This window comes from Euprymna scolopes, chromosome 39 (assembly GCF_053919585.1).
Source record: "Euprymna scolopes isolate OS-2025 chromosome 39, ASM5391958v1, whole genome shotgun sequence".
NCBI classification, from domain to species: Eukaryota; Metazoa; Mollusca; class Cephalopoda; order Sepiida; family Sepiolidae; genus Euprymna; species Euprymna scolopes.
This window is the reverse complement of record NC_136520.1, coordinates 26023701-26045451: the sequence shown is the minus strand read 5'-3', so window position 1 is coordinate 26045451 and position 21751 is coordinate 26023701. Positions and strand designations below refer to the sequence as shown.

Here is a 21751-nt window from a genome sequence, read left to right as displayed (position 1 = left end):
AAGGAAACACTAGATAAATGGATAGTCCTTAATCCGCAGAGTTTCGAAGAAATATTTTCCTTCTCATCAGAGGGTAGGAATTAGCAAAATGCGAGATCGGATTTTGCATGCAGAAGTATTTGATGAAACAACAAGTAAGTCAAAGATCTTACTTGAAAACAAAAAAAAAGTGAAGCAGAGGGGATATAGTGAAGAAAAAGGTGATTACACATGAATGGATAGTCTGGTGGAAAATAAAAAATCCAGTGACGGTAAAATATATATATATTCAGAATTGAATAAATGTGTGTGTATATATATGTACATGTACTTATTCATATATGCATAATCTCTTTCGTACATACACACACATACATACATGTCAACATAAACACTTGTAGGTAGAGAGATATAGATATCATTCAGTTAAAGAAAGGTTTTGAGCACCTTTCTGATAAAAAAAAAAAAAAAAAAAGATAACGAGGTTTCCAGAAATCACTAAAGTGAATTTTCAGATTTTGACTTATCTTTTTATTCTTTGAGGAAAAGATTGAATAGATGGGTATAGGAAAAAATATTCGCTGGAATTGGTCTCTTAAGATCTCAATGGCTGGCATTCTGAGATTCTTGAAGAGGCTGGAAGATCTTTAAAACCCAGACGCATCAGGTTTACATCAATAGCATCAATAGAACTTGGGAAGAGAAAGATCTTAAGATAAGAATTTTGGAGATTGGAATTTTCAGATGGAATGGATTTGTGGCACCTCAGAATGAACAACGATCAAAAGGACACCATTTTTTTTTTCATCAACTTTTTTTAATGATGGTTATGGGCAAAACGATACAGCTGTATACTCGCATTTGAAATGTATTTTCAGAAGTTTTATTAAAAGTATTATTCGGATTATTCACACTTCTGTTCTCATCTTGAGTGTTATTTTTACATTTCGGTTGATGTAACCTCCAACCTTCTTCAGGTGTATCTTACGAAACTCTGGAATCTGCACAGATTTTTGAACAGAACAGGGTAGTATAGTTTCATTCTGTCAATCTTAACTGGACAGAAGTCCTACGTAATTCACAATTGTTTTTTTCATGTTGTGCATCGTGAGAATTGAACCTTCAATCTAGAAGAGTGTTACAGTTGCATTTACCAAGTAATTATCCACCATGCCATCTTTGATAGTGCCATCTTTGTTCATATCAACAATTGGATTGTTGCAGATCTTTCAATTTGTGTCTCAAGATTGACAGAATTGCATTTCATCTAAAAGATGAGTCTCTGAGAAGGAGTGGCTGTGCTGTTTAGTAACGCCATCTTGTTGTTTGAATAAGAATTATCTCTCTTACTTGGTTGCTTATAAAATAAGGGCCTAGCGTTTTTTTTTGTGCTGCACTTTATAGAATGAATTATACTGACGTTCTATTAAATGCATCCACAAAGCATAAACTTGATGAAGGAAAATTCTTGTGATTTATTGGGTCACCCATTATGGAGAGGTTAAATTTTAAGGAAAAAGTGATTTTTGCAAAGCTAGTTAAATATATATATATATATATATATATATATATATATATATATATATATATATAATATATATATATATATATATATTATATATATAAAAGAAAACAACAAACTAAAGATATAATCCCAAATTAGTTTTCTGCACAGTATATCTATAAAGTAAGGTATGTTTTTATATTTGCATATATATAAACTAATTGACTGATCATTATCAGTTTTTGTTTGTTTATATAATTGCTATATATTCTCCAAATGTCAGTTTCTTTCGAGTATTTTAAGAGTGTGTTTAGGTCACCTGTTATAGAAATTAAAGTGAGTAGGTAGCACACTTTAAATCACATAAAAATATTTTTATTATACAAATATGCAGTTTATTCCAAACTTTAATTTTTAGCATTTATAATTTAAATGCAATTTCGGGCATATGGCCCTCTACGGGTTGCATGTATATGATGTAATCTAGAGATCCAATTTTCACAAATCTACACATTAAATTAGGCTGTATTTCAGCAATAGCATGTGGAATGTTGTCTTCCAAGTGGTCTATTTTATCTGGTTTATCAGCGTAGACATAGACTTTACATATCCTCAAAGAAAATAACTTGAATGGGGTTGAATGAGGTGGCCAGTTGACAGGTTCATTTAGTTAAATCATTCGTTTATCAAATGTTTCTCTCAATAAATTGATCATATCATGCACTGTGCTGAAACCACATAATGAATTGCCAAACCAAGCTGAACTCCAAATAACCAATAGTTACCGAATCTGCAATTAAAGAAAATAAACTTGTCCATTTAAAATTCGCAGCCTCTAAAAAAAAGCGCGCTAAACACACACACACACACACACACACACACACACACACATCTTTTCTCTTCCATTTTTTCCTTCTTTCTTTCTTTAGAAATCCTTTTCCTTCTCACATTCCTCCTCTCTTTCTGCTGAAATCTTTTCCCTTTTTCTTTTGCTTTCCAAAGAAATAGATTACCGTGTCACCGATATGTCTTCACAACTGTCACCTTGCCTACTGCGATTCTTCCACTTTCGAATTATATTACAAACAAATGAAAACAACAAAACTTTGTTTTAAATTCTTTTTCAACATATAACAGGTGGCTCTTTGCTCCACAATTTCCACTAATATTGGCTTTTGTTGACAATTGTCTTTTCCAATTATCACTGAGAAATTTACCTTTCTGATGTCTTCAAAATAGAAAACATCCGATCGTCTCTCCGGATATCTGGAACTTTTTGATAGTGTCAATCACACATGATCACCTCGCTCATCCAATTTGCTCAGCAAGGCAACTTGGCGTCGCTTGGCCCTAAAGTAGCGTTACAATTCTAGGCAACACAGCAGCATATTTTTCTTTTGTAAATTTGAATATTTAGTGAATGCATGTATGTAAAGTTATGTGTATATGCTTGTATACCGAATCCATTATTAAATTAATTAACTGATCATTGTAAATTTTAGAACACAAGTGGTCCATATGTTGGCAATATTTAATTTAATAAGTATATAATATTATAAGTAATCTTATGTAAAAGGGGAGGAAAAGGGATGGAAGTCCTTAGTGAAAATTCTGATACCTTCAATTTTTGTAGATATTGATATATCAAATAATGAATGTTCCCTAAATTTAAGTTTTTATGAAGTATTTTAAAAGGTTTTTATGGGGGAAAAAAAACTTCCAGTTCGTTTAATTCTTTGAACAAAAGAAGATTAAAGTTAAGATATCATGCTATTAAACCTTGTTTACAAATCTTGATCTCTTTGTGATCAAAATCCATTATATGACTTTGATTCTAGAAAATACTTAAAACTTAAAGCTTAATCCGAAATTGAAATTCATGGAATATTGTTTAATTGATGTCTTATGATTATAGTCCATATTTTGAACACTATATATTCAGTTGACTCTCGTGTGTGTGTGTGTGTGTGTGTGTGTGTGTGTGTGTGTGTGTGTGTGTGTGTGTGTGTGTGTGTGTGTGTGTGTGTGTGTGCTTGGACTGCATGGAGCAAGTTTTGTGAGCCTTTTCCTTATTTGAAACTGTCGTTCACTTTGACTTATTAAATGTGATCAAATAGTCTATAAATATAAAAGCGAAAATGTATGTATGTTTGTATGTGTGTTCGCTTTTTCTGTATGTCCACAAAAGGCTTTTTTCAGAGAAGCGGTCGGTCGCTTCACAACTTTTTAAAAGTTTTTATATCACATATAAATCGTAATATCTCACAGTTAACAACGAAGTTCGCCTGTCTATTTAATTTGCTCGATTTCGGGAAGATAAATGTTCAACATTTGTCGCTCGCCGCATGTGGGTTATTCTTTTTCCTATAACATCTTGGGGGAGGGGGGAAAAAAGCATTCAGCAGTAAATGAATACTATCCCGCAGTCAAACTTGACCTCATTAACTCATTAAAACGGGCACCTGCTAAATCCAAGTAATTAAATAAATTCAAACGTGTTTCCGTTAGCATATCGCGGTGGGGCAATGGTTAACGTCGCACGTTTTTTGTTTGTTTTTCACACTTTAATTTACAACTTTGCCTCAAGAGTTCGGGTTCGATCCTCATACTTACATTTTTTTTACCCCACCCCCCACCCCCGAAGTTTCCACACACACCGTCAAACACCCCTCGCTAGTATATCATAATACAATGTTGCATTAATTTTCTGAAGAGGCAGAGAAATAAGTGCTTTGTGGTGTGTCTTGACGAAAACGTTAGTTCTGATTGCCTGCTATTGAAGCTGAAAGTGCTTTTGTGGTCCAACCATCTGCGGTTGTATGGACATTAGGGCAGGTCGACTTTTCACTTTTTAAAACAAATCAACATGGGATAGAAAAGTTGTATATTGATATAATAATTAACCATACCAAAAATTACTTTCACTATTATTTGAGGAAATGGTACCAAAATTGTGTATATAAATGTATTAAAAATCTTTGCTATTTAGTCTATAAATTGGTTAGAAAAATTATCAATTTCATATATTTAAACCAGAAAATGTTACTATTTTGTTTGATTAAAATAAAATTAATAAAGTAAACAAAAGATAATATAAAAAAAAAATTGGAAGATATTTTATGATAATTTGCAACTTTTCCACACCGATGTCTGTTACACAAAATTGATCTAACCTAATGAATATGTCGAACGAAGCTCTGGATAGATAAATAGACGTACGTACATTTCACTTGAGGGGAACCGAGGAAGAGACAATCTGAAGAAGATATGGAATGACTCAATCAAAAATTACCTCAGAGTTTTCCTTCAACACCAAAGCCAGTTCGAAATTCCATACAGATTCTTGAGTTTGATAAGATGCACCTGAAAAAAAGTGTTTTGACTGAAACGTTGTGAGAATAATAATCCAAAGCATATAATTTGAATAAATTGGAAAGTACAAATTTTAGGGTTTACTTGTTTTTGTAATATACAGCATACATACCCGATATATAAACTCATTCCTGATAGAGAGGGAAATGTAATATGAACAGATGTCTTGCTGCTCAACTCCCCACAATTCTCTGATAAACACTATCCCAAATAGTAGCCCCTTACGTTTCAAGTGGCAATATGTTGGGATGAAAGAGTTTTTAAAAAATGAAGAAAGAAAAACTATTCCCAACACAAATATTGCCTCTCGTGCTTCAGAAAAGGGGAAAGATTCAATAAGCTTATCTTTGATGTTGTACATGGACACATAACCCTAATTTTTTTTTTTTTTTTTAATAAAATTGAATTGTATTTACAGTTTCACTACAAAATAAGATTTTTACTTTGCTCATTTAACTAACTGTATGAGAAAATCCGCTTTTAAACTTATTTCGAGTTTGCCAAGGCACACCTGGAGAAAACTGTCAATTACATTGGCTGAAATCTAATGAGAATAACATCTAAGATGAGAACACTAGTCTGAACAATCCGAATAATCAATCCTCATCTAAAAAATTTTCACTTTTACCTTTCAAATTTGTCCAACAACTTGACACCCCCAATGTCGCGTCTCCGTCCTGTCACATCCTTAATTATTTTGTCTACCCTAACCCTCTCTTGCTAGATTACTTTATCGGTTCCTGTTAGTAAGCCTTCTTCTCCCTCCCACTTTTCCTTACTCTTTCGCCGGATCCCCACCCACACAACCGAATTATTTCTCAACAATCTCTCAAGCTTTACATTTTCCGTTCAGTTGAGTTTGGAGGAAATTGCTTTATTTAGTCTTTAGCATTTTAGCATTTAACAACCCAACCAACCCACCTCGTCGTCCTGCCACGACTTAAATATTGTTAAAAATTAGTTCTCAACCTTTTTTGCATTCCTGCATCCTGTTCGCTATATTTGAGAATGTCATCAACCACAGTTTCCAATATTGTCTAATGCGAAAACTGTGTTCCAAATAATGACTTATGACGTCATATTAACCTCTCTGTGTGTTTCCGTGCCCTTTCTCTCTCTCTCTCTCTCTCTCTCTCTCTCTCTCTATATATATATATATATATATATATATATATATATATATATATATATATATATATATATAATGTATTATGGTTTTCTTGTAAATATTCCAAGAGTAATGTTTTTCCAGTTATAGCAGGATTGACAACGATATAATATAAATACCAAATATACTACATTCAGAGCATATATATATATATATATATATATATATATATATATATATATATATATATATAATGTGTGTGTGCGTGGCGTTTTTAAGTTCAATTCACAATTTTTGAAAACCCATGTTCTTTTATTTTCTCATAAGAGTATATGTTACAGATCTTTCGTTAGCAGTCTTCAACAAACAGTAAAAATATGTTATTTTTTAATTTAAAAGCAAACTCTTCAGACTATTCTATGGAGATAAAAACATATTCAAGCACAATCTTTACATGTCACAAACAATCAAAATCATACTTCTGATGTCGAGGGTGTAATTCACGTTGTTGGTCAGGTCTTTTTATTCATTGATTGATTGATTTTCCCCCCTTTCAGCCGTACTTTCGTATTTATAATTATTCCTTTTATTCATTTTATTTAGTATAATTTACCTCCTTAAATTTATTATCTCTATTTATTATTATGTTATTTTCAATTTAATTTATTCTGTTGTTTTTTAAACTACAAGATCACTTGTTTCTCTGTCAAATACTGAAACGGCCGTAGTTTCGTATTTATAATAATCCCTTTTATTCATCTTATTTAATTTACTTCCTGTAATTTATTTTATCTATTCATGCCTCATTGTATATTATCAATTTAAATTGCTCTGTAGTAAGATTACAATATCTTTGGAATGTATTTGTTTATCTGTCTACAAGTAAACATTCTGTTTTGTTGTATATACACTAGTTGTTTAATCCAGGGGGGATCACTCTAATTTACTTTTTCTAATACATCTTTTTCTTAGTTATTTCCCTTTGCTTATTTCTCATATATTAACATTTACTGGCTAATTTGTGAATTGTTTTTTTTTTATGTTACTATATTTGTTTTTTTTTTTTTTTAACTATTACATTTCTATAGTATCTATTAGAAATGTACCGATTATCAAATTGGCCTATTACTGATTAATCGGCCTTTGATAATCGGCTGATTACGAATTAATAGGTTTCCTAGTGTCGATTTATCAGAAAATGTTGTTGTCATAAATGATACTAATATTAATTATATCTTAAATGAAAACAGGTTAACTCCTTTTGCTTGTCAGTTAAAATTTATTGAAAAGACATGCATCGTCTACACCATATTATCAAATAGCAGGCTTGATATATTGTTAATGTGTAGACTTTTACAAGTGCACTGAATTTGAGGTAAATAGATGTAAACATATGGAAAATTTCCCTCCTTTCCCATCTTATCGAATTAACATTATTATTTTTTTACTTTAAATCACTGTCAAAGAAAATTATTACTCCATCTTTTAATTTTCATGTTGAAGAATTGTACAGTAAATTGCGACGATGTGCAAACTGAAAATAAAGCATTCTTCATCAGTCATATTCTTGTTCCTCATTTTCGGACTCTTGCTACCATTATATATATTTTTATTTTTCTGGTTTAGATAATGTATATTTTATTGAGATAAATTACTAATTCGATATCAGGCATAAATAATTTAAATCCATAAAAATTAATTAAATATTGGCAACTTCAACCATTATGGCAACCAGTTTCTGCTGGAAGTATTTTGATATCAATCCTAAGAATAAGAATACAGCTGCTTGTCAAATCATCACATCAAAGGATGAGTATAAAATCTTCAATAAAGTTTTCTTAGTCTTACGGGTTCAGGAGCAAATATGGTTGCTGATGTCAGGGAATGTGATTTAGAATAACTATCATACATTGTAACTCAGTCTGTGAAAACAACCATTACATTTAACAGAAATAGTTTCTCAGTTTAATCGCTTTCTATTAGCAATTAGCAAATTTACTCCTATATATTAACTGAAATACAAGATTAGCTTAATTTGGGAAACAAACTCATTCAAGATGTGACCACATGGTGAAATTCAACAGTTATTTGCTGAAAATAAATAAAGAACAATGAAAAGATCTTGTAATGTGAACTGTTGATAAGATTCCTATCTTAACAACTTACGAAGGGGGCTAGTTCGAAAAAATATCCAGTTCCTGAGTCCATTTGAAAAAATCATTAAGAAACAAGTCACAAAACATCAACCATATCAATAATAACTACAAATTGTGTTCTGAAGTTATTTCTGTCTACAACTTTCCAATCTAATTCTAGTATTTCTAAATTTAGTGGAATCCTTCTTACCATAGTTGAACAATTCAGGTTATTAATGGAAACAAAATGTTCATCTATATATATAAAAGCAAAAATGTATGTTCACTTTTTGTGTATGTCCAAGAAAGGCTTTTTTCAAAGAAGCGGTCGGTCGCCTAACAACTTTTTATATCACATGTAAATCGTAATATCTCAGAGTTAACAATGGAGCTCGCCTGTCTATTTAATTTGCTCGACTTCGGGAAGATAAATATTCAACAGTTTTCGCCCGCCGCATGTAGGTTAAGCCTTTTTCTATAATATTTCCCCCTACCCCCAACGTCTTGGGGGGGGGGAAGCATTCCCGCACTAAATGAAATGCTACCCCACAGTCAGAAGTTGACCTCATTAAGTCATTAAAACGTGCACCTGCCAAATCCAAGTAATTAAATAAATTCAAATGTCTTTCCGTTAGTATCTCGCAGTGGCCCAATGGTTAAAACCATCACACTCTTTCTTTTTTTTTCACACTTTAATTTACAACTTTGCCTCAAGGGTTCGGGTTCGATCCTCATAATTACCTACCAAAACATTTTTTTTTTATTTTCCTCCCCTCCCTCGGAGTTTTGATTCACCCAAAACCACACACACCTCCAAACACCCGGGCAACGACGGGTACCCCTCGCTAGTCCTATCTAAAACTTGTGTATGTCTACTTTCCTGGACACATGATTCAAATATTAATTTTAAAAGATTGGTATTAAAAAACATTTAGAATTGGATTCTACATCTACTTTCCACTGATGATAATGAAACAGAATCAACAGCTTACACTAATATGCTGAGCGTGAAGAAACACGAACATGTGTAAATTGCAACCAACTGACAAAAAATAACGAGTAAAAATGTCACAAAAGATGCTTTCATCACTCCTAGTATAAGAAGACAATAGGAAGTAAAAGTACAATTGTTTCTAATTAAATTTCAGCCTTCATTTTTTAGGCGTGAAAAGTGAACATCATTTATAATAGCAAAATTGCACTGATGGACAATTTTTAAAGTATCATCAAATAAAACTGAATTAAATAACAGTAAATATGAATATTCAATATAATTCTATGCATAATGATTATTATGCCTATTTTTTTGTTTTAATTTCAACTGCAACTTCATTATAACTCGATAAAAATGCTGATATGTTCAATTTTGTTGGCAGAAATAAGGTACCAAATGTCGTAAACATATACTATTTTCAAAATCAAATATCACAAAACTATTAAAAGATCTAGAATGTTGCATGCCTAATTAATACCTATTGTAGAATACTATATGTAAATATCAGCTTTTTACACTATATACTTAAATAGTACTCAAGAAAATGTAATAATTTTATGTATTGTGTTTCACTTTCTTCATCATGGTGATGTAATTAAGTAAACGTACATGTTCAACATTAATTTTAATAAAAGAGAGAATTGCGTGTTATCAACGATAGTTTTTTATACAGTTGGTATTTCTTTGTGATTCTGTTGAATTTGTTGCTTGGCACTGATCACATTCGTCCATTTTACATTTCCCCAGTCAAACACATACAGAGAAAAAAACTTCAGTTGTCCTTCTTAAATGCATGTGGCACAAATCACTTGTTTTGTATTATTTATTAAATTGTTAGGTGAAAGTACAGATTAGTTAAAAAAAAAAAAACAAAAAAAAAACACCCTCTCCTCCACATGTTAAGAAATCGGTTTCCAAAAAGTTCTCTGCATAAGTACTAATTGTTTTTTTATTGTTTTTTATTGTTTTAACATCATTTTATTTTTGTATTGGCTTTGTTTAAGTTAATGCTGTTATTGTTTACAAATGATTTATTTCTGGTTTGTGCGGACCGTTTTGCTTTACGTTGAATGCCCAGGAAAGTCTCTTCTAATTAATCTTTACCAGAATTAAAATAAGCAAACGAACTTGGCCGTTTTTCAGAATAGCAGAATATTTTTTAACTGGTCAGCAATAATCAGAAAGGACTTTTTCATGGAATGTAAAGCAGAATGATTTGCACAAACCAGAATTTTTTAATAAGAGATTCGTTCAGTTTTTCATGCGAGAATTTGGGACGCTATAAGATTCCTACTTTAACAGCTTGCCAATGGAGACTTGTTCAAAAAATAGTCCAGTGATTGAGTCTATTTGAAGAAATCACCAAAGAAACAAGTCACAGAACTTCAACCATATCAATGATAATATCTACAATTTTAGCTCTGAAGTTATTTCTTTCAAAAGCTGTCCAATCTAATTCTGATATTTCTGACTTTAGTGAAATCCTTACCAATGGTGAACAATTCAATGAATCAATGGAAACAAAATTTTCATTCTATCTAAATGATAAAAAACTTGTGTGTTTACTTTCCTAGATTCAAATTTAGATAAAAAAAAGAAAATGACATGGAAAACACTAAGAATTGGATTCTACATCTACTTTCTACTGATGATAATGAAGCAGAATCAGCAGGACACGCTTCTTCTAGCTCTGTTGAGGGTCAAGAAGATTCAAGTGAAAGTAAAACTGTATCTCTTTGAAGCCTGTTTGATGAATTGGCTTCGAATAAGCCTACAGTAACAAATGAAAACTTAGAGCAGGTAGAAGCTGAGTTAAACCTGGAGACTGCAACTACAACAGAAATACTAGCATCACAATCTAAACTCAACCATAAGGGATTTACTCCTTTTGAGTGCTTGACCAGTACTCGCAAGAGGTGACGATCCATTTCAGTGGTGGAAGAAGACACAGGAGGCTTTACCAATGCTAAGTAAACTGGCTTCAAGATATTTAAGCGCACCACCTTCATCTGTGGAAAGTGAAAGGCTCTTTAGTACAGGTGGTAATATGCATGAACCTATGAGGAACATTCTGTGTCATGAGAATAGAAAAACTCTGTTTCTACATTACAACTTAAGTCTTCAACTTTAAATGCTGAGGAGACTGAGAGCAGAGAAGGCAGGCAGCAAGAATAGAAGAGGAAGTAGAGCAGCAGCAGGTGCAGAACATCAGCTCATAGTTAATTCATTTAAAGAATTATAATTTGTACTTTGTAGTTGGTTTGTAATTTCTTTTTTCTGATCTAATCATTTAGGAATTGGAAATTGCATTTTGTAATTTTAGTCAATAAAAGCAAAAAGACATAATATTGACAAGATACTTAATTAAATGTTAAGTAAAATTAATAGTTGCTATGTTAATGTGTCAAAGCTATCTGGTGAGTCACTTGGCAAGGATGAAATGATTTAAATTTAATAGGAAAGAGAAAAGTAAGTAATTAGCTGATTAATCGGTAATTTTGCCGATTACTGATTAATTGGCAAAGTGACCGATTATGTTAATTACCGATTACCTGCCGATTAATCAATTGATCGGTACACCCCTAGCATCTAGCTTAAAATTTCCTTTCTTTATATGATATATCCTTGTTATTTATCTTACTTCCTACTTATCTAATTGTCATATTTATGTTGTGTTTCTAAGCTATTTAAGAAATCTATTGTTTTCAATGCTTTACTGTCTTTATGAGTTTACCATCACCTTAACTGTTACTAAAATTGTTTAATCTAACTTTATATGGTTGGCATTTCTCATTATTTGCTTCCGTTTTATTTAATATTTCAAGAGTAGGTTTTTCTATAATGTCTATTTGATATACTATAGTATTTATATTTTCTATACTAAGCATAAGTTATACTCTAATCTCCTTTTTCCCCCTCTTTTATGCATATTCATTTACTTATTCGCTTATATATCTTCTAGTTTTGTTATTCTTTTTATTAAGTCTGGTCTAATGTGGGATAACAGATTTATCCTTATGCAGGCATCCCAGCACTACACCCATGCGCTTATTTAATAAATTAGATGTTAATATGTGATATGATTCAAGGATACAAAGGTTAAATCAATTGAAAATAATATATAATAATTAATAAATGGAGAAAATAAATTTAAGGAGGTAAATTATACTAAATAAAAGGTTTCGAATCTTGTGTTTAGCCACACTGATGAACCGTGGAAAAGCAAATCAGCTGCACATAGTAAAAAGCAAAAATCCTAAATAGTGTGTAATACACATAAAACAATTCAGGAATGAAATGGACAGGTATTTACTGAAAGTTAGTTTGAACAGCGAAAATAATAAATAAAACCAACTATATTGTACAAAAGGTGTAATTTGTAAATTAAACTTGTAATTTTCTTAACAAATTATTCATTTTGTAATAAATATTATGGTGACAAAAATTTTGTAATAAATATTATGTTGACAAAAATTTTGTAATAAATATTATGTTGACAAAAATTTTGTAATATTATGTTGACAAAAATTTTGTAATAAATATTATGTTGACAAAAATTTTGTAATAAATATTATGTTGACAAAAATTTTGTAATAAATATTATGTTGACAAAAATTTTGTAATAAATATTATGTTGACAAAAATTTTGTAATAAATATTATGTTGACAAAAATTTTGTAATAAATATTATGGTGACAAAAATTTTGTAATAAATATTATGGTGACAAAAATAATGTAAGTACTTAAGTATCATTTGTTTTTATGAGATTATTTTCATGGACATGTTTAAGTTACCTTAATTAGATGAGGATTAATTATTTGGATCATTCAGATTATTCAAACTATTGTTCTCATCTTGAGTTATTTTCACATTTCGGCCGACGAAACCTTCAATCATCTTCCAATGTACTTTGACAATTCAGTAATCTTTCTGTTGAACTCGAATCTGCACAGAATTTTTAACTGAATCTTTTATTTAATCGATGGGGTATCATGCTCCCATTCTATCAGCCATGACCAAGTAGAAGTCTTAAATAATTTGCAATTGTATTCATAATATCGAAGTGCACTGAAGAGTTTCACTTAGAACTGAATTTTATCTAGTACTTTATCCGTTATGCCATGGGATCTTGCAGACAATCTTAGTATGAATTTGGGGAGGGGGCGCTATATATATATATATATATATATATACCGTGTGTGTGTATGTGTATTATAATTATTGTTTCTTATTAATAATCCTAATCATCTTTGAGATAGCACCACCAATAAAAATCTGGGGTGTTAAAGGCCAGTGATTATGAAGTTCATTTGACATCACACCTTCTACTGATGAGACAATCACCAAACTGTTTCCCCTCATTAAATAACAATAAACTAAAAAGTGTTGGGCATTTGTGGTTCAAAGTGGACAAGTTAGGCATAAATTGTTTATCTGTACCAAATTAGATTACAGAAAGAAATCTGAACTTTATTAGCGATTCCATGGGTGGCATTTTGGGTGATGTCTCACTTAATAGTCTTTAGCTGTCTGGCATTGTTTTCGCAGGATTATCACTAATCTTTCGGTCTTCAGAATTCTTTTGAACGTTTACCATTCCTGTGATTAAGAGATTATCTTTTAATAATTGTGTTGATAATGATTTTGATTTTGACGAGAATAAAGGAAACTGCGATCAGAGAATAGAAATTTGTGAGTGCAAGGATTTATTTCTGCTTATGAATTGAAAGCATATTGCCGTCTGCACAGTTTTCATATTTCTAATTAAATTGAGTCACAAAAATATTTTCGTTTGCTGCATCAGGATTAACTCTCAATTATTCATATACAATAACTTCTCCATTTTTTTTTTTTTTCAAGTGTGATCAAATGGGTTTTTGACCGATATTTTATTCAAAATGAAGTTGGATTTCATCATAGCTTTATACTGTAACTTCATTGGTGTAGTTTCTTTATAATTCGTATAGGAAACAATACAAATAGGACACATATTCATTCATACATGCACATATTACAACAGATTATAATGTCTGTCCATATACTTCAATGGACTTATTGATGCTTATGTACTTGTTGAAAGTTAATAAAAAGTGACCCATTTTTTTTCAGGATTTTTGTTTGCATGTCTTTGAAGCATGTGGTTATACAACAGTTACTCTTAATTTTATGCTATCCATTGCATTATTATTGTACTCTGTAAAACTTTTTATGCAGCACTGGTTGGGTGGTAGATGGCAAATAAAGAAATGTTGCATTATGGTCCTCCTCTATATATTCACAGATGGTTGGGTCAATTTTGTAGCCAGATCTGACCTGAGAAACGTTTAATCACCTATTCCCTTTTTCAAGCAGTTGAGTGTCCCCACTGAACTCAGGGTGTTTCTGAGCCAAGAGGGTGGGCCTCAAAAGGGAGACCTATGTCTAGGACAACATTTTCCAGCTTTCTTGTCTAAAACTGCAGTCTAGCCTCTTCTTGGGAGCTTGTTAGGGGCTCAGCATGGCTGGGGAAGCTTCTCCTTCAGTCATTGGATCATTAGTTCAAATCCATTTTTTAGACTTAAGTTAGAACTTCAAATTGTTTGTACCTAATCATCATCATCATCATCATCATCATCATCATCATCATATTCGGTTTAACATGTACGCATGTGTTTGACAGCTTTTAAAAATTGACTAAACTATCTCTAGTCAAATCTTTATCGTTTTTTTTCTCGAAAGTTCATCATCATTTCCTTCCATGTTTTTCTTGGCCTTCTCCTGCCAATTATTCTTCATCTACTAAACCAAGAACCATTCTTTCAATGTGGCCATACCATTGAAGTCTGCTGTTCTGCACACATTATCCAGATTTAATCTTCCTCTGAAGTCATCAGATCAGATTTAGTGAAATTTCACCTTTTAATTGTCTTCTGACAACTGATTGGATAATCGCTTCACCAACTTCCGGCTGTGTACATAATCTGTCGGAAAATGCTGGCACAAAATTCCCGAAGATTGGGTCCTAAACTGGATAAGTATCAAAGGATTTATACACTTATCGATAAAGATGTATTAATGTATGTGTTACGTCGTTAAATGTGTAATAAAATAAGCAATTAAATGAGAACACCATGCCATAAATTCAAATATATTTTTTACTTAACACATACAAAAAACATTTTACCCATACAAAAAACATTTAATACATACAAAAAACATTTAACACATACAAAAAACATTTTACCTATACAAAAAACATTTAACATGTACAAAAAACATTTAACACGTACAAAAAACATTTAAGACATACAAAAACATTTAACATGTGCAAAAACATTTAACATATACAACAAAACATTTAACAAAAGAAAACATTTAACATGTACAAAAACAAAAAAGTAGCAAGAGATGAAAAAAAAATTTCAAAATTTTAGATTTGTTATCTTTTGGTCAGAGAAATATTCTCAAAGGTTTTAAAAAGGGTTCTTTCGATTAGATTTTTAATCCTGAAATCAAGTTGAGGTTGAACTCTTCATGTTGATAAACCAAAAATTGCTGAATTAGCACGAAAACCTCTTTTTTATAGAGCGCCACTCAATATTTGAATATTCTAGAACCCTCTTGATATTTTCTTAAAAGTTTTGAGACCTTCTGGATTTTTCTAAATCTTTCTATTTTGTTTTCTCTGTTATTATAGAGTTTAGTTAAAACAAATCTTTCTGAAATAACAGATAAGACTTCTGTATGTTTAGTGAAGTTAAATTAAGCCCTCATTAGAATATATAAATGGATTGTAAATGCTTTAATATCTTTAAAAACAAACACTTTTTCAAATGAACTATTTCTGATTTTTTTCTTTTTTTTTTCTGCCAGGCTGATGGTGAGTGCCCAGTGTCCCCCAGGACTGGCACTAGTGCGGTCATATCATGGTTTGGTCCAAGGACTGTGATTGTGCCCCGCACCGAAGCAGGATTTGGATTTACGTTACGGCACTTCATAGTTTACCCCCCAGAATCTTCCATCAGCACCCAAATCCAGGTAAGTTCAACCCGTGTCTATCTTCGTCTTCCTATTATTTGTGTAGCTATCAGTTTTAGCTGATGTTACTCATGGATTCTACAGAATGGTAATATGCAGATTCAAGATGAATTATATGCAATTTCATTTCTTTGTTATTTCTCCTTCATTTGTCATTTTTCCCTTATTTTATTTACGGTCCTGATAGATTAATTGCTTAATTGCTGTCTTATGCTGAGCAATGTTTTTTATGGTTGGATGCTTTTCCTGTCACAAACCACCGTTATAAGCGATACTTACACGTGAATTGTATTTTGGCCAGAAATGGCCGTAACCGGCATCCAGGGGTTCCAACAAATCTCTGATCAGCATGCTCCATGGAAAATAGTGGGCCTAGCCTTTGTCATTGTACAAGCAAAACCTGCAAGGTAGTGGTAACTTTTGTGAGAGTTCATTAGCTGAGATGGTTTATACTTTGTTATATTTTTCATTTATATCCAGCCCCGTGTACTAACTAAATCGCTTGTTTAATGATATTACCTGGGTAAACTAACAAAAACACACCTTTATACATGGAATGTAATATACTGTTGGAAATACATTTTCAATATTAAAAACATAAGTTTAATGTATAAGATGCTATTTTTATCAATGAAATATGGCGGAAATAAAAGGAAAATTGCTAAAAAATTTTATGTCTTATCGTCTGATCCTTTCAGAGGAAACGTCAGAATGATCAATTAAAATTGACCTAGTACTGTAAATATATATATATATATAATATAAAACAGAAAACTGGTTTTGAACAAATATTTGTTCAAACCAGGTGATTACAAATGGTAGATTGATGAGTCTGACAATTCCTGGATGACACAATGAGATGTGAACAGAAAAGGCCCAATTCTCCTCTACGACAAAGCCCGACTACATGTTGCTAAACTGAACCTGCAAAAGTTGCATGAATTGGGCTACAAAACTCTGCCTCATCCACCATACTTTCCAGACCTCTCACCTTTTTCAAGCATGTCGACAATTTTCTGCGTGAGATATGCTTCAAAAACCTAAGCGATATCAAAAACGTCTTCAGTGATTTTATCGCCACCAGAATGCAAGATTTTTACATTCTTGACATGAAAACACTTGTTTTGCATTGGCAAAAGTGTGTTGATTCTGATGGTGCTCATTTCGATCAATAAATTTTCATTTGAGCCGAGATATGTTCATCTGAATTTAAAAGTTAAAAACCGCAAGAACTTTCTTAACAACCTAATATGTCAACAAGGATAACTAGAAGTCCATTTTTACCTCATTCTCTTTTCATTTTTCTCTTTCCTGTCACAGGTTTGTGTGTATGTGTGTGTGTGTGTGTGTATATATATATTAGTCCTCGCGTGAAAGAGCAGGACACAAAATATTTTAAATAGAATAACAATAACAAAGACTTTCGCTGGCGAGGACTACTATTGACCGTAACCAGTTATACAGTCCTTTTGAAATTTTCATCTCTATTTTTCTCGTTATGTACTGAATATTTGTTAGTGAAACCTACATGAAATATGTTCCTTATTAAATTTTAAAGATTTTCTATTCTGAAAGTTTAATCTAAAAAAGTTATTTTAAAGTTTTTGTTAAAAAAATTCAGATTTTCTCATTATTCAGACCTGTATTATAAAGAGAGGGTTGCAAAAAATGAGTTGTGGTGTGAGGAGAAATACAAACTAAAACAGAGAATATTCAGACCTGTAATAATACAAAGAGGGGTTGCAAAAATGAGTTGTGGTGTGAGGAGAAATGCAAACTGAAATAGAGAGAAGGAAAGTTTTATATAAAATATAATTTTAAAAAGATAAGATACAAGTTAGAAAAGCATTTCATCCAAGGCATAAAAATTGTTAAATAAAATGTTTTTACTATAGGCTTTAAAAATAAAGGTACAAGATTCAATTTGAAATTTTTTTTATCTTCAAAGTGCACTTTTATAAATTTTACAAAGTAAAGTATAAAAATTTAATTTAAATTGAATCAACAAATTATCTTGGATTTATTTTATGTAATGTACATTTTGTTGCAATTTAAAAACATTATCTTTCATCTAGCAATTAATGATATAGATATAAAATTTTCAATGATTTTTTTTTTAAAGTGCAACAGAATGTACATAACATAAAATAAATCCAAGGTAATTTTTTGATTCAATTTAAATTAAATTTTTATACCATACTTTGTAAAATTTATAAAAGTGCACTTTGAAGATAAATAAATTTCAAATTGAATCTTGTACCTTTATTTTTAAAGCCGATAGTAAAAACATTTTGTTAAACAATTTTCATGCCTTGGATGAAATGCTTTTCTAACTTGTATGTATATATATATATATATATATATATATATATATATATATATATATATATATTCAAATAAGTATTAACATTTTTTTTAATATCTACAGACATTAGTCTTTCAAGCTGATGCAAACATCAGTGTAGAAAATTGATAATTGCTGCTGGTCAGGATGTTCGAATCCAGTCAAAAAGTTACCCTTGATTCCATAGGTTATCATCTTACTTCAAAGCTACTAGTAACTAACACAAAAATTGAAGGAAATTAAGAACCTATAAATACCTTGTTAATGGGTATTCATAGTAAGCTGTCAGAGAGTACTCAATCGTCTGTTAATCATTATAGTTTCTTTATCATTGGCTATTTTTTTCGGCTTTATGTTCCACAATAACACAACATATTTAATGATGACAGACAAGAATCAACACGCGACCTTCATATGAAATATGAAATGTGTTGGGAAAGGGAGTGCACAGTAAAGTAGATTATAAATTATTCTCATGTTTATGTTTTTCTTGACAAATTAAGCCATGAAATATTTCACATTCATACTTGTGAATTCCCACAAGTGCCATAAAACATTTTAGTTTTGAAAAAAAGACTTAAAAGATAAACAAAAACAGAAACTTTTTTCTAAAAATATTTTATTCTATTTTCGTTCATGCTAAAAACTATTCTAAATAGACAATTATTTGCAACTAAATATTTAAAAACTATAATAAAACATCTCTCGATAATATTAAGAGTAGTGCGAGTGCGCTTGTATTTGTATATAAATACATAAATAATTACATATCCGTATCGTCACACAACCTTTAGTGCGTAAAAAAGAAGCCATTTCAAGTGTTTGGGGGAATGCACAAAGAAAACACTGAGTCAGACGCCCCCACCCCCCCATCGTTTTCATAAATGAATTTTGAAGGAAAAATTCTTTGCTCTAGTTTCATGAGGGGACTCCCCCGCCCCGTCTATGTTTTTTCTTTTGTTTTTAACTTTCCAGTTTGAGACGATTTCGTTCTATTTTATTTCTTAAACTTCACTGATTGAGACGTTATTTCATATGAACATATGTGCGAACACTGGCGGAGCATTTTTTCCATCATTTTCTACAGAGGGTGTACACTCGAAAATAAATGATTAGATTGCAGCTTTTTCCCCAGACAAAATAAGGGACAACAGTATTAAATTAAATAACGAAATACATCTTCTTAGCGATTGTAAACATGGGAAGTACTGGAAAATATTGCAATTATTTGTCTTTGTTCATCTCCTTTGTCACCATTCTGCTTTCTGCATTGCAAACACCCTTATTAAATACTGATATATGTATTCAGCTGCAATGCTTCAAGCTAACTAAAATACCCTTATATATATATATATATATAATATATATATATATATATATATATATATATATATATATGTAAAATAAAAATTACAGTTAAATTTACCAAAATGATCAAGATGGTAAAACTAAAGTATATTATCAATATTAAAGAATTAATATTTATAAAGTTATCTCAACCAGATGTAAAAGCTCAATAAAACCAAATAGGAAATAGAGCTTATAATAAGGGCAAACAGTTAATAAAACATGTTAAAAAACACTTTGAAAAAGAGTTAAAACATATTTAATCTGAAAAGGAAACACTTAATAAGTGGATAGTCCTTAATCCGCAGAGTTTCGAAGAAATACTTTCCTTCTCATCAGAGGGTAGGAATTAGCAAAATGCGGGATTTCTTCACCATATTCCCTCTGCTTCACTTTTTGTTATCAAGTAAGATCTTTGACTTACTTGCAGTTTCATCAAATACTTTTGTATGCAAAATCCGATCCCGCATTTTGCTAATTCCTACCCTCTGATGAGAAGGAAAGTATTTCTTCAAAACTCCGCGGATTAAGGACTATCCACTTATTAAGTATTTCCTTTTCAGATTAAATATGTTTTTAACTCTTTTTCAAAGTGTTTTTTAACATGTTTTATTAACTATTTGCTCTTATATATATATATATATATATATATATATATATATATATATATATATATATATATATATATATACACTAGCTAAAGTACCCGTCGTTGACTGGGTTCAAAAACAGCCTACAGAAAATGGACTCTGATTTATGAAAGTATGATAGGTTATGAAAAGAAAGAGTTGTAAAAAGATAGCTTCGAATTTGGGGGTGTAAAAACCAAAGCAAAATATGATGAAAGTAAAAATAAAATAGATAAACCCCATAATTTATTATACCATACCTGTTCACACTGAAACACTTATCACAATATTCTGTGAATCTATATTAAAAAACCTTGTTAAACTTTGTGACATATTTCCATTCTATGGAGGTCAAGTGCGAACGAACACCCCATAATTTTATTATACCATATTTCTTCAAACTGAAACATAATTATCAAACTATACTTACGCAGATAGATGTGAAAAGTCTTTATTAAAGTTTGTGCCTATTTCCATTCTATGGAGGTCAGGCGCGAACGCAGACCCCACAATTTTATTATACCATCCCTATTTAAGTTAAAACATACTTATCAAAGTATTCTTATGTGCATCTATATCAAAAACACTTGTAAACATTTTTTTTTTCATTTTTTATTTCCATACTTTGGGGGCCAGGCGCGAATGCAGACCCCACAATTTTTATGAACCACCGTTCTGCCAGATCAAACATACCTATTCCTGATCCTCGATACATCTTCTATGATTATATGTAATCAGTTTTTTAAAATAGTCAACCATATAGGAACCTATTTGTGACCAGACACACACACACACATACACACACAGACGTTCAGCTTATATATATATATATATATATATATATATATATATATATATATATATATATATATACTAGCAGGGAGACCAGGATTGAATGAGGATCAACGAATGTTTTACACTCCAATATTTTTTATTGTCATCGAAATCAATGAAATCAATCATTTTTCAATCAAATCGATTGATTGCCTGCTCTAGTTTGGAGCCTATCGGGGTACACCAGGATGAAGATTCATATTGACAGTCCACAATACATCGTAGTCTACATTGCACTGTGGAGAAGCTACTGTTGATTTTATAATTATTTTTTATACATAATGGCTTGAATTAAAGTTTAAAATGCAAAAGTCAAATATCGTGCTTCAATTGTGCTTTAAACAGAAACCTTAATTTCGAAGTACCTCTGTCATATCAAAGGACCTACTATTGACTTTTGACTTCTGTGGTAATAAAACTTCCTAAATACACTTGTGATGTTAGGCTGTGTAAGTTGTTAACTTTGGTCAAAATTGCCTTTTCCTTC

The 21751-nt window shown here is 31.1% G+C and overlaps 1 protein-coding gene across 3 annotated transcripts in view; it reads left to right on the top strand.

Moving 5' to 3' along the window:
• Positions 1–21751, top strand: part of LOC145263682 (rho GTPase-activating protein 23-like) — a 693682-nt gene that overhangs the window by 317845 nt on the left and 354086 nt on the right. For all 3 annotated transcript variants that reach the window (XM_080120564.1, XM_080120565.1, XM_080120567.1), the window contains one exon: positions 15946–16110. In XM_080120564.1, the coding sequence (XP_079976690.1) occupies positions 15946–16110 (165 nt within the window). The remainder of the gene's footprint in view (positions 1–15945; positions 16111–21751) is intronic.